Source organism: Taurulus bubalis (genome assembly GCF_910589615.1).
Source record: "Taurulus bubalis genome assembly, chromosome: 8".
Taxonomy (NCBI): Eukaryota; Metazoa; Chordata; class Actinopteri; order Perciformes; family Cottidae; genus Taurulus; species Taurulus bubalis.
The window spans coordinates 6,564,621-6,578,372 of record NC_136596.1 but is presented as its reverse complement, the minus strand read 5'-3'; the positions used below and the strand labels follow the sequence as shown (position 1 = coordinate 6,578,372).

The window sequence follows — 13,752 nt, the reverse complement described above, 5'->3', positions numbered from 1 at the left end:
CTTTTGTCTATTTTGTAATATTTCCCAGTTGTACAGGATTCATCTGGTTTTCCATATTTATTTAATCAGCGTTTCAGCTCTGTTTTATTATGCTACCGTTCCCTCCGTTTGAAAGCCCTCATTAATTGCCTGACTTATATTGATGCATTTTTTTTCCCCCAGCACTGAAAAGAAAATGAATACAACTTTTGGAATGTAAAATAAACATAAATGTGTTTGAGAACAGAATCACCGCCTGCAATATGTTAATCATTTTTCTAGTTTAGTAGTTTAAAACTGCTGGCGCAAGGGCAAAGCGGCTTTTCTTTCCCCTCCAATAATATGTCTCAATATATTTCACGAGGGTTTGTGTAAGTCAGCGCTATTAATCTCATGACTCCTTTTGTCTCCTCAGGTGACGTCGGAGCAGCTAGTGATGCTTTTGGAGCTTCTGCTGGAGGAAGAGGAGCTGAGCGGGGCAACGTTGTGCACTCTGCAGAGAACTTACCACCTACAGAATCAAGACGCTGAGGTAAGACCACACACACACACACACACACACACACACGCTCAGACAAGTAAGCATTTGCATACGAGCTCCATGAACTCCTCCAATAATGAAATGTCAACGGCTTTCTCTCCCTTCTCATCCCAAGGCACATCGCTTGGTAATGTGTAGTAAATTCTTCTGTAATAGCAGCTCTCTTCTTTACAGCCACCATTACTGACTAAATCCCACAAGTATTCGCTTTATGTTTTAGTACTGCGCAATGTTCCTTAATGGTACTATTAACGATGTTTGTGAGAGAGAGTATGTGTGTGTGTGTGTGTGTATTTCTCGTCTGTGTGTGTGTTCTGCAGCTGTGTGTGTTGGCGGCTGAGGGGTTCTTTACTGTACAGCGCCAGCGCCGCCTTTCAGTACAGGAGCATGAGGGTGAAAGCACAGCTGCGGTAAAGCCCGTAAACTGTCCATGCTAACCTTCGTTGTTAACACATGGCTCGTCTTGAAAAGAAAAACGTGATACATATTTAGTTCTTTTTTTACAAGTTCTTATTAATTATATGAGCTGTTTTGTATGTATATAATGGGGCTCAGATGTTCTGTTGTACGTGACCAATTGAGCCGTTATTGTATTGAATCCAGGCATCTAAAGCTTCATCAAAGGACATTTTTATTACTTACGTTTCAAACTCTGTCGGGCCACTTGTTCAAGTTGTCACGAATAAAAAAAAGTTGCGTCTAATTTTGACATTTTAACGTATTCTCTCACTTTATTAGCTCAAAGTCTGATTCTGGGAATTTATTCTGCTCTTTCTTGATGTCGCTGTCTTCCATTTAATTTAAGTACTTAACCTCGCGGTCAACGAGCCGAGACCACTTTGCGTTTGGCCTCGGGTCCGGCTTCAGGTCTAGGCCTCTTTAGTCAGACTTCCTGGCATATGAAAGCAGATTCTCATCTGCAATTTCCAGGAAAAACTTTCAGTGTTCGCTAAAAATACACAAGGCCATTATGCACATAGTCATGCATGGAAAGACACACTCTCTCTCTCTCATATGCAAACATACACACTCCTGCACGCACCTGCCTAAAGGCAATGGTCCTGTCCTAATGTTAGTAATCTCATTCAGAGGAGGTTAATCACCTACATCTCTCCTCATAAATGTGGCCATTTATTCTTCTCTCTCTCTCTCTCTCTCTCTCTCTCTCTCTCTCTGTCTCTCTCTGTCTCTCTCTCTCTACTCCCCTTTGGCCTGATTGTATTCCTCTTCTCAGCTTATCTCCATCTGGTACCGCATCTTCTTCAGATGATTGATCTGTTTAAAATTCTTGGACAAACACGAGAGCCCCTCGCTGTAAAAAAATTACAGTTTTTTAGTGGATGAATACTGGATTATAGGACTCATTCCCATGGCTTCTGAAGAGATGTTAGTAACATGCCGACTCAGAATGCAATTTGCTAAAACATGACGTAGATTGCTGCGTCATCAGTAAAAATCTCATACCACTTTAATGAGGGACGCACCTGATTTGCTATTCAACACATTTCCTGAATTTATTTTAAAAGGTATTTTCTCACCACTACAACTTAATATGGTGATAGAAGGACTGCGTGGTGTTACATACTGTTTAACCACCTGTTAGATGCTGAGCACGTCTCCCTCCAAGCAGCGGAGAGACGTTTACAGTGATACGCTGTGCGGTGAATGCGACAACAGAAAAGGGAAACAGACACAGCACAAAGTGATGAAGAACATTAAAATGATGGTGATGGGGGGCGATGCTGTACAGACGGAGAGTTCCCACTGTTCGGTGCCATTGTGTTGGAGGCTGCAGTTAAGATCGTAAAATAAAGACAGAAATTAGAAACTATCAGATGGTCAGTTCTTCATGTTTAAATGGAAAAAGATGAATTGAGCAGCGTAAAAACAGGCACTAAAAAGATGAGCAAACTTTGAGGCAGCTCCTCGGCTGCAACAGGTGTGATGTTTTATTCCGGATGGGCGTCCTGTTGAAATGATTGGCAATTAATGCAAAATTAGTCGATTGACAGAAAATTAACCTGAAACTATTTGGGTCTTCTATCAATCATTGAAGCCATTTTATTTTTATTCAAGCAGAATGCATTGTGTCTGATGTCCTCAGAAAGACGTGTGTGTGTGTGTGTGTGTGTGTGTGTGTGTGTGTGTGTGTGTGTGTGTGTGTGTGTGTGTGTGTGTGTGTGTGTGTGTGTGTGTGTGTGTGTGTGTGTGTGTGTGTGTGTGTGTGCTTGTCGAAGGCCATCTGTCGGTCAAGCACACAGGACGCATTGTCTTGTTCGCACCCAGGTCAGGCCGACTCCTGCAGGGACTGGAGGCTCCACTGAACGTCGAAAGTAGAAACAAAAAGTCAATTTAAGTTTATTTGTGTAGCCTTTCATCACAATGGGCTTCACAGACTGGAAACAAAAACAGCTTATATATATATATTTTTTTAAACCCTAAAGGTAAAAATGTAGAATGATCAGAGAGGAGAGAATCCCCTTCCAGTCCTAAAAGTTAGCATTGGGCAAACGACCAGAGAGGGAAACAATAATGGCAGCTATTATTAGATAGTGTGATGGAGCACAGATATAAAATCAGAGCAGAAAAATTTGTTTATTAATTGATTAGTCGAGTGAAGGTCAATGAAGCGTCAAATATTTTGATCTTTTAAAGGGCTAGTGTGTAGCATTTCGGTTGTATGGATATGACATTCACAACTATGTGTTTATTAGTGTAAAGTTAGTTTTCGTTAGCTTAGATTTATCTTTTAATATCTGCACAGGGAGCAGATCTTCTTTAGAGTCCGCTGTGTGCACGGCCATGTTTAAAGAACTGGAGCTCAGAACAAACAAAGCCAACACTGACTCTGAAGAGGGCCTTTTTTCATTTTTTTTTTTTTTTTTTTACAGTAGTCGAAGGCCACCGCAGTTCTCTGACACGCTTGTGAAACAGATGAGTGAGCGAATGGCTATTCAATTTGTTGCAATCGTGTCTGTCTTGTCGATCGGATTCTTTGTTGGTCACGGTAAGTGCGAGCACACACGGAGTGCGTTAGTGTCGGAATCAGTGGTGGTGTAGAGTAGGGTGAGGGGCAGTAATAAATGAAGGAATGTCACCGTGTTATTGCATATGCTGTCAGAGAGAGAGGCCCAGCGAGAGGAAACCGAAGGGTAAGGAGAGGTGCACAAGGCAGCTGCTCTGCCCCAGGGCTCTCCCCAGGAATGTAACCCAGCGCAGGCAACAGCTGCCGGGGCTACACGGGCCAGAAGGGCAGCGCTGGCACCAGAGGGTACACATACTGTACACACTTGTGCACACTCCCACATTCATGAATGCAGACACACACACACACACACATCCTTGTTCCCATGAGGGTAGACGATAGGAGAGCATGGAACGCTTAACTCGTACCCTTTTGTCTGATTTTTTTTTTGCAGCTTTCCAGAGTAAACCGAGGCAGAGAATATAAAGATAGAGGAAGACTTTAAATTTGGAGCGAAAGAGGAAGTAGAAAGCCCTTCAGAGACCAATTAACTTCATGTTTATTTAGTAGTTTGTGGAGGTAATGTGAGGATTTAAATGTGGCCGTTCTAAATGGAGCGTTGCGCAATCTCCATTCTCATGCTGCATGAACAGATTGGCAGCGCAACGTTTCTGGCACAAACAAACCAAACTCTCATAGGCGTGTGAACACTGTGGCAGGTAGATCCATTTGGCTCCTTTTGAGAATACTCCCTCAAAATGAATCTCTGTACAAGCGCTGTAGAAATGCCCAAAGCTTGAGCATCAACGCTTGGTCACTGTGCTCTCCAAAGGACGAGTTTATTACCCTCATTGTAGTTATGGAGGAGATAGAAATGCCCACGTGAAAAAAAAAAGGAAACTGTCAAGCGTTAAAGTAGTGACAGTGCTTTAAAAGATTTTTCATCGTCATTTTTTTTATCGCTCTTTCGGCTCTTTTATCATCCTCCGCCGGCCTCCTCTACAAGTCTGTATCCATGTACGCGTGCAGTGTGTATCCACACACACACACACACACACACACACACGCACAGACACACACGTGCACGCCCATAGCAGATGATGAAGGATGATGGCTGAGGCAGGGACAGAGCCAGTCTCTGATCTCTCCTGTAACCGCGGCAACAGAGCTCCTATTGATCCTCCGGGAGAAAGGCCAGGCATTAGCTTACACACACACACACACACACACACAGTAAAAAGAAACACACACTCACTGTGAACGTACACATGCACATTGTCAGAGAATGATATAGAAGTTTTAACCATGAAGTTTAGATGGAGATGGTTTCCTTTCTAAAACAAAGTTCCTGGATGAATATATTCATCGTCAGTGGAGCATCTTCCAGCCTTGTCGGATGAGCCGCTTGTCTTTTGTTACTGGCATCCAGGGAGACCAGTTCACATTATTGTGCGAGTGCACTGGCCAGAAGCATAAAAATGAAATGAACATGTTTGACATCTTTGCCATCATCTATTTCTTTTTTTTTATTAGTGATATAAACTATGTTTAAGAGTCATTTATCCCTCCTAACTTCATATTGTCTGCACCAAGAGTCTAATCATGTTGGTGAAGCTTTCATCAGCTTCGAATGAACGACATACACTCTGAAATTGCAAACACCGGTGACCTCACATGGCCTCAGACGTTCCCTCGTGGCCATTTTAAAGACGGAAATGGGAAAGTGCAATTGTTTTCATGTATGTCTTTTACTTTGAAGTAGCAATTCTGGGATTTAACTTTTTTTTTTTGAATGCCTATGATCTTCTTTTCTTTGGTTTCTTGGTCCTTTGTCTATGTCAAGGTTGGATTTAAATAATTAAATGAGTACTTTTGTTTCTGATTCCATTTAAAGTTGTTACATATTGTCCTCTTTTTTTGCTTCCAGGTCAAACATCGCTGGTGTGAGCTGGTGATCAAACATGCGTACACTCAGGCTTACGGAGATGTGGAACACTTTCTGCTCCATGACCAAGTAAATAGACACAACTGTTGAACACGAGTCATGTTTGATACACTGAAGCACTTTTACACTGAGAGAAATTCCTTTTGACGATCAAATAGATAAAGTGATTGATGATGTGTGTGTGTGTGTGTGTGTGTGTGTGTGTTTTAGGCCATGGGTGTGTATCTGTACGGGGAGCTGATGGTTCAGGAGGACCCTAAGCAGCAGGCTCTGGCCCGTCGCTGCCTCTCATTGGTCCAGGAAGAAATTGACCAATCGGCACGCAGAGTAGTGGAGGAGATGGTTCTCTGATATTCAAGGTAAAGTCTCTTTCTTCGTTTCTCATTGCATTTGTGTCGACCATGCTGCGTGTCATCACCTTTTGTGTCCTTGATAGTATTTCGATAGTATACTTTTTATCATAATTTACATCAAGAGGTCTTCTCGCAAGCTGAATCTGAAAACTAAAAAATACATGTTGAATGTCAGGCTAATTATTGTGTATTCTTCTTACATTTTTTAAAGACATTTCTACACATTAAAAAGACACTCTTCCTATCTCTTATCTGACCTTCAGTCAGAGGTGAGGTGGCGACCATAAGAAAATGTTTGTGTTGATCCTGATTCCATCTGCCCCAGTCCACGCTACAGTCATTTGGCTACCTATTCTTCACATTCCTCTCTGATCCCATTGAGTGTGTGTGTGTGTGTTTGTAGACTTAGGATGGGGCCTTTCCGTGGTTTCACAGCAGCACCATCAGTTGTGTTTGTCAGAGAAGGAATTCGGGAATGTGTTCCTCAAACAAACGAGAGAGGGAAGAAAGAAAGAGAGAGATGACGGCTCAGCGAGCGGCAGAACATTGCAAAGCTGATCTAGAAGGTAGTTTTTAATTTGAACAACTGTATCTGACCATGCAGGGTCGTTACAACGTAGAGTGATATCTACACTGGTGTCCAGCATTCAGTCAGAAAGATGGGTAAGGAGCAATAAGGGGCTTCAATATTTCTGGAACAATGTGTCTGTGACCTTCGTCAACAGGCTTCGTCAAAAGGAGCTGCTAAATACTTGTCACGTCAACCTGACTGATATACAGCACTAAATCCTTTTTTTTAGGCCGTGACCAAGCCACTACAAGACAGGCTTTTATCTTCAGACACACACACACACACACACACACACACACACACACACACACACACACACACACACACACACACACGGACAGCTTTATGCATTTGCGCAGGATGTGAAAGGCTTTCTAGACAAGTGCTCGGCATCTGGCTCAGTCCTGATAAATCTCTCTGACTCAGAGACACACACACACACACACACACACACACACACACACACACACACACACACACACACACACACACACACACACACACACTGTGTGTATCTGTCTGTGCTCACAGATCTTTTGTCATCAACCTTTACTCCCTCTCTACACCTCCCTGTGGAACCTCACTTTGAGTTCAGGAGGACTAAAACGTACCAGCTAAAACATCAACAACAAAAAAAGAATAGAAGAAGAAAAGAAGCATTTAGAGATTTATGTCCTATAACTTTTACTATTACATCCCGTTGGACTGAACCAAACAAACCCCTGTAAACATCAATGGATCCTGCTGGTCAACTGAGCTCAGGACCAGATTTCTCTCCAATTAAAATGATGGATGAACCAGCCTCCTCTCGGCTTTTTCATATTGCACTGTGGGGAGATGGATTGATGTTCTGCTGCTCACTTTGTGTGCCCCAACCATCTTTTCTTAAGTGGAGCAGTCCTCCCTGTACCCTTTACACACACACACACACACACACACACACACACACACACACACACACACACACACACACACACACACACACACACACACACACACACACACACAAACACACACGGTACAGTGGGATTAGGTAGAGGCGGGCTGAGAGGGTTTTAACTGAAAACAACATGTCTATCAAGGTGCACTCCTTGCTCTGTGTTTTTAAACCTAAAAATCACAACCCTTTAAAGGAGAAGGGTGGTCTCCCCCTGTCCTTTTTTCCCCCTTCTTCTTGTTTTCCCCTCCCTCTCACTCCCCGTTCTTTTCTTCCCCCGGTACATGCCTCTGGAATCCTTCTTGATCCGCTTAATGAGGGGCATATCGCCGGGTTAGCAGAGCGTGGCGAATGGTAGAGGAGGAGAGGGGTAACCAAGGAAATAGTGTGGGAGAGAGGGGCCGAGTATCAACAAGTCCGGCCTTTCACGACTGCGCTCTGATGGCAGACGTGAGGAGAGCAAGAGAAGGAGAGAAAGGACAAACAAAGTTAGAGATCTGTAGGTCTGTTGGCGTTGCAGGTTAGCGCTGGACACGAGGGTGTCGTTGGAGCAAGAACACACGAGGCAGAGAAAAGGACCTTTCATGTCTGGGCTGTGAGGGTTCCTGGCGTGCTGATTTGTGACTTATGATAAAATCACATTGCCAGGGATTACCACACAGCCCTGACCCAGCCGGCTGCCATGGCAACCACAGCCTCTCACACACACACACACGGAAACTTAAAACCAAGAAGACATGATTATCTGTGTGATTGTGTTTGAGGAGTTGATGATTTGGAAGCGCAGAGAAGGAAGCGGATGATGATGATGATGATGGAGCCAGAGGGTCTTGATGGGTGTGTGTGTGTGTGTGTGTGTGTGCGTGTGTGTGCACACGTCAGTCCTCCAGACAGGTTTTTTTATCCTCTCTCCAGCCAGGCACAGAGCTTAGCTGATTGGTGAACAGTGATTGATTTCCTCTTTGTTCACAGTGGCTAAGTTCTGCACCTGAGGAGAGCATGACCCAGACAAGCAGACAAAGCAAGACAAAGAATGTGTGTGACAGAAAAAGAAAAGAGAAATGCTCTTTTAAGTTTTTACGTGTGTGCGCTCGCACACACAGACACACACACACACCGTTGAGTTTAATTATCTAATGTGTGTTTATACATTTCAGTCACAGAAGTCCTTCCCCTTTGTCCTCGTCTGTTTTCTCGCTCCTTACTCGATTGTCTCGTATCGTTTCACCTTTCCCTTCTTTCTCTTATCTCATTTCCCTCTTCTCCTCCCTTTCTCCTCATCCTGTATCTCCCATTCACTTTGGTCCAGCTCTCCTCTCTTCCAGCCTCACTTGCGTGGCTGTGAAGCTTTCCACTGAGAGCCTCTCACTCACACAAGCCTCCTCACAAATTCAAAACGGTGTGCCACATTGCTAATGAGCGCCGCTCCACGCTCTCCTGCATTGCCCCGTTGTTCTTTCCCTCCTCTTTCATCTTCTTTTCTTGCATTCTTCCTCCACCCTTCTGCTTCCGTCTCCTTTCAGTTACGTAGTATAAAAGATAATCCTGCAGATGATGCCGGCTTGCACGCTCTGTAGTTCTGGCGAAGGTGAGAGCCAAGCACCTCGGGAGAGAGAGCGTACTTCTAGTACTAATGAGGCCTGGGAAGACCCAAACGCTGCTTAATGCTGCTAGATATTAGATATTTGTCAGCATTAGCGTTAGATATCAATCCGGAAACAGTGGCTACAATTATCTCCCTCATAATCTCTCATAATTGTCCTTCAGCTACCCTTTGCAGATGCTCGGTGTGTCCCAGACCTGTATGTCTATCTTTTCGGGCCATCCTCGCCATAATAACACGACGTTAGGCGCAATGAATTTCAGACGCTAGCTGGCATTTCCACGGTTTTGCTAGTTTTCCCTCGTGGATTTATGACTTATTAATCATACAATTTTGTGAGTTGTTTTCGTAAATTTAATCTCAGAGAATTTCCCAGGTTTCTTTACTCGTAAACTTTAGATTTTTTTTCTCAGAATACAATCGGATTTCTTTTTCCAAGCTAAAGAGTCGCCCCCTGCTGGACAGCAGAGAGAATGCAAGTGTGAATACGCTTCCGCATTGGCTTTACGGAGTGTGAAAATAACAAGTTGTGGTTTTATCATGGGAAATGTGGTGTACTATTTCTTTGCTGAATGCAGTGACTTCCTGTTATTGATCTTGTGTAAAGTTTCCCAAAATGTCAAACTATTCCTTTAACTCAACAGTTTGTTTCGATACAGCAGGGTAATTAGTTAAAACAGGTCGACAGGGCCTGCAGCAAATCAGTGCTCCAGTTTGAAAACTTCACATCACTTTGGCAGTGAAAAGTGCCGTCCATGCAGCCCGGGAAGATACGTATTGATTTCTGATCTAATCTCAGGCTGAGGAAAGATACAGAGATCCATAAAGCAGACAGATTCTCACCGAGCACCTTTCCACACTGTGAAGGAAAACAAGACTGAGGCTTCAAAGCATGGAAATCTTGCAACGATTTTAGATGATTTTCATCATTTAGGGAGGTCAGTTCCACTTTATTGGTACAATTAAGTGTTTCTGCGGTGGATTGACTGTGTGATATGGCTTCTATTGTTTTGTTTTAGAGAAACAAAAGGCTGTGATCCTGTAAAACTGCCAGTGATGACAAGAAAAGCAGGAATTGTCAATTGGGTTACAGCACACGCTTTTGTTTCAAGTCTTACAGAGTGCACTGAGAGGGTTCCCTCAGGAGTCAAGATAAGCTTGAAACTCCCAAAAAACAATTCCACACACAAACCTTCACACAGGCAGGTTTATGCTTTGTATTTAGCATGGCCCGCCTGCCAACACAATGATGAATACATCTCGGTCTGTCTCACCTGTCTTTTTTTTATTTTGGAGCTGTTATACAACAACCTGCATTTGCATGTTCCTCCCGAACACAAGGTTTCTCTGAAAAACAAATTATTATGAAGTGCTTTTATCATTCAAGCTGTAAATAAGTCCAGCTGGACTACATGCAAAGAATACATCATGTATGAACGAGTCTTTTAAGGTTGAAATACCGCCCCACAGCAACTTACTGTATAGCATTTTTATAGCGTGGGTGTAGTCCCAGCTAATTGTAATGCAAAGCTATATCATTCAGGGCCAATCACTCCACAATCAAAACCGTGACAGATGGCTGGAAGTGTATTTTAGAACCGTCTGTCTTTTTTTGGCAGTCATAATAAGAGGCGGGACGAGGTATTATAGCGCTCTATATTCACAACGACAAAATGGCGACTAAACGAGGACAGATGTGTGAATTAGAAATGAGGGCCATGTGGAGTCTGCCATTTTCAGACCTATATTTAGGGCCTGTTAAAAGAGTAATGACCATCAAAGGCCTGTAAAAGAGAGGAATTGCCGTCAGAGCCTGTATCCAAAAGGTGATTTATTACACGCTAATGGGAGGGAAATGGTGCTCTGCACATAAAAAGGACCAAGCAACATTGTATAGAGACACCGAAAATAAAGTTATTTGGCCCACACCGCCCACGCCGTCTTTTCTTCACAAAACTAAACTTGACTGATTGTCTCTTTAATGTCAACTGTATTTTAGAGAGCTGTTGTATTCTGTTTCAAAGTATATGTTGGAAACATTTCCAATGCTTGACGCCGTATGCATGCACGCTCCTCACAGAAGGTGTTGGGATGTGATTTTGATGGATTTATAGTTGGATTTTTATGATCGGACTCCTGAAATAGTCTAATAGCCTATTTTCTCGAAAGCCAACAGTGTACCAATCACTTTGGAAAGCTCACACAATCCAGCAGAAGTCTTGCTGAGACTGCGGTAGAGAGGTTTCTACTGTGTCAAGCACACCTTTCACCAGCTGGTGAAATCCAACAATCTCAACCATCTAATGGACCTAAAGCAGTGTGGTTTCTTGTGGGTTTGGCAAAGCGGAACGCCGCCTGACACGGAGCCTGAGTTGGCATTGCTTTTTGCTTCATTACAGACCCACACACACACACCAAAAAAAAAAGTATGTGTTCAGAGCTTGCCAGTGCTTTGTGGAAAAGAGAGAGATATTTGGGCTTGGCTTCCTGTGCCTACTGAGCTGATTATCAGTCCTATACAACCACTGGCTCAGTTCAGCAGGAACAGGAGTCCAGGCCACTCGCCACCAAACCAGAAGAAAACACCAGCACTGGCCTGCACAGGTTATATACAAAAGCTGCTGTGCTATTGGACAGTTAATTGCTAGAAAATTAATTTGCTAATCTTTGAGAATTTGCAAATCTTTGTTTTTGTCTGTATCTTTGGGGTTTAACATTTTGCACTGTTTTATAACTTTTTGTAGCCTACACTATCTTTTTTTTTTTACAGATTAAAACATATATATATATATATATATATATATATATATATATATATATATATATATATATTGTTACTTGCAACCATACAATTGTATCAGCCTTTATATCTGCAGATTAATAATAAGGAACTGCAACATAGATTTGTGTTTAATGAGATGTTTCTATATAATGCAAAAATAGCATCTGCATTATATAGTTTGTCCACCAGGGGGTGATGCCAAGTTTATACCTGTAAATGTCCTGCTCAGCACTTTTTTCTTTTATTTGATTTAAGAGATTCTCATCCACAACTATATTGGTTGATCTATTTTTAAACTGAAATATTGGCATCCGCCTCCAAAACCCGGCATCGGTCGAGATCTGTGTTTACGGCCAAACAACATCTAAACTGGATTATTGGTCTCCGGTGTTTACAGTTTTCAGTGAGATACCAGCAGTTCTGCAACGCTCCAGTCTGAACGATCTTTCTCTTGCAGTTTGCTGACTTCAGACGGAGATGATGGTCGCTCACCTCCTCTTCCTCTGGATGAGACGGGAGGCTCCAGAACCACTCGGCCGTGTGAACACCAAAAGGCTTCGCTCCCACTCGACGGCCACGGCCAACTGGCACAGCAGCTCTGCCCATTCAAGTGGAAAGAAATAACTTGTGTGGGAACCACTAACAATGCAAGCTGCTCCTAGTGAGATGCATCATTGTTTACTACATTGATTCTGTGATGAAAGTGAAATTGAAGTTGATATGGAAGCGCAGAGAAGGAACACGTATAATGATGGATCCAGAGGGTCTTGATGTTTTTTTGAAATGGTTTAAAAATGCTATACTGGGAGAGGTTCCATGGAACCATTTTTAGGAGCCTGTGTATCAGTTAGATTCTCTTTGTAGGTGTGACTTCCTCTCCGTTTAGTCTGAAGCCATGATTCGACAGGAAATGCTTTCAGGTCATTCTCAATTTTATACGCAACAAATGACTTCACTCCGGCCAGTAACGACACTGGAACATGTGCAACCTCTCAGGGCATTTTTACAGAGGTAAATTATGGCTGTATGACTGCTGTGCGAACAAATGATGAATTCATTTTTTGTTCTATGCATATTTTAAGTGAAGGTTAAAGTGAAATGTTCATGTTGAAATAAAATTGTGTTTTCTTGAAATAAATGACTTTCTTCAGCTTATTCCATCTGTTAAGCAAAACCTGAACATCAGTTCGCACCTCGTGCCTCTTTCATATGCGATGAAGTATGAATGTCATAGCCAAATTGATTTTCAAATTTCATAGACAACTGATTTAGTGAATTAAACAATGGTTGTGTAATGTGTTAGGTTAAGTGATATCCAAGTATATATTTTGTTCACAAACCCAGTGAAGAAACTAGAATTTGAAGTGACTCGAGGAATCTCCCAGGTCCTAGACATTATGATGATTTTGCGTTTATGAACCTACTATACGATGACTTTTCCCCCCCACACTATAGTATGACCTTTGTAGAGCTTTCTAATGACACAGTATACTGGACTGGACAGGCAAAACCCTTAATTCAAAAGGCATTAACCTCCATTTGGTCTATGGATTTGTTATTGATTACATTAAGCATTGTACTGAATGTTGACGTACAACATCGATTGAAGAAGGTTGTGTTTGTGTGTGAGAGGCATGGCATTTCCATTGTGTTTGTGTGTGAGAGGCATGGCATTTCCATAGAGCTCAAGTAATTAATCCAATATTTAGCCCAATTTTTACTTTTAACGGTAGAAATCAAATCTGCTCACAAATTACACACAATACAAGTACATTATGTACCAAATTGAAAACACAAGCCAGCACAAGAAATGTAAATATAGTATGCGTTTGTTTATATTTCTGCACAGCTTATACAGTCGTCAATAAAGGATGTTATGTAGAGACATAATCTCGGTATTCCCAAATGTCTGGTTCTAGTGGTCATTAAATGTCTGCACTTAAAATTGTGGATAAAACAAAAAAGAAGAGTCATTCTCCATCTGTATGAATAAATAAGCAATAGAAAATGTACAAAGACATATTCATTTTTACATTTTATCATATATTCAGATGGAATATTTCTTAAAAACATTAC

General features: G+C 42.2%; 1 protein-coding gene across 1 annotated transcript in view; it reads left to right on the top strand.

Moving 5' to 3' along the window:
• aopep (aminopeptidase O (putative)) overlaps positions 1-12,758 on the top strand; it is a gene marked incomplete at its 5' end in the record, with an annotated part of 65,140 nt that extends 52,382 nt beyond the window's left edge. Inside the window, 4 exons of the mRNA XM_079222733.1 lie at positions 395-511; positions 5,413-5,499; positions 5,641-5,789; positions 12,134-12,758. Of these exons, the coding sequence (XP_079078859.1) occupies positions 395-511; positions 5,413-5,499; positions 5,641-5,781 (345 nt within the window). The 3' untranslated portion in view covers positions 5,782-5,789; positions 12,134-12,758. The remainder of the gene's footprint in view (positions 1-394; positions 512-5,412; positions 5,500-5,640; positions 5,790-12,133) is intronic.
• Positions 12,759-13,752: the final 994 nt, after the last annotated feature.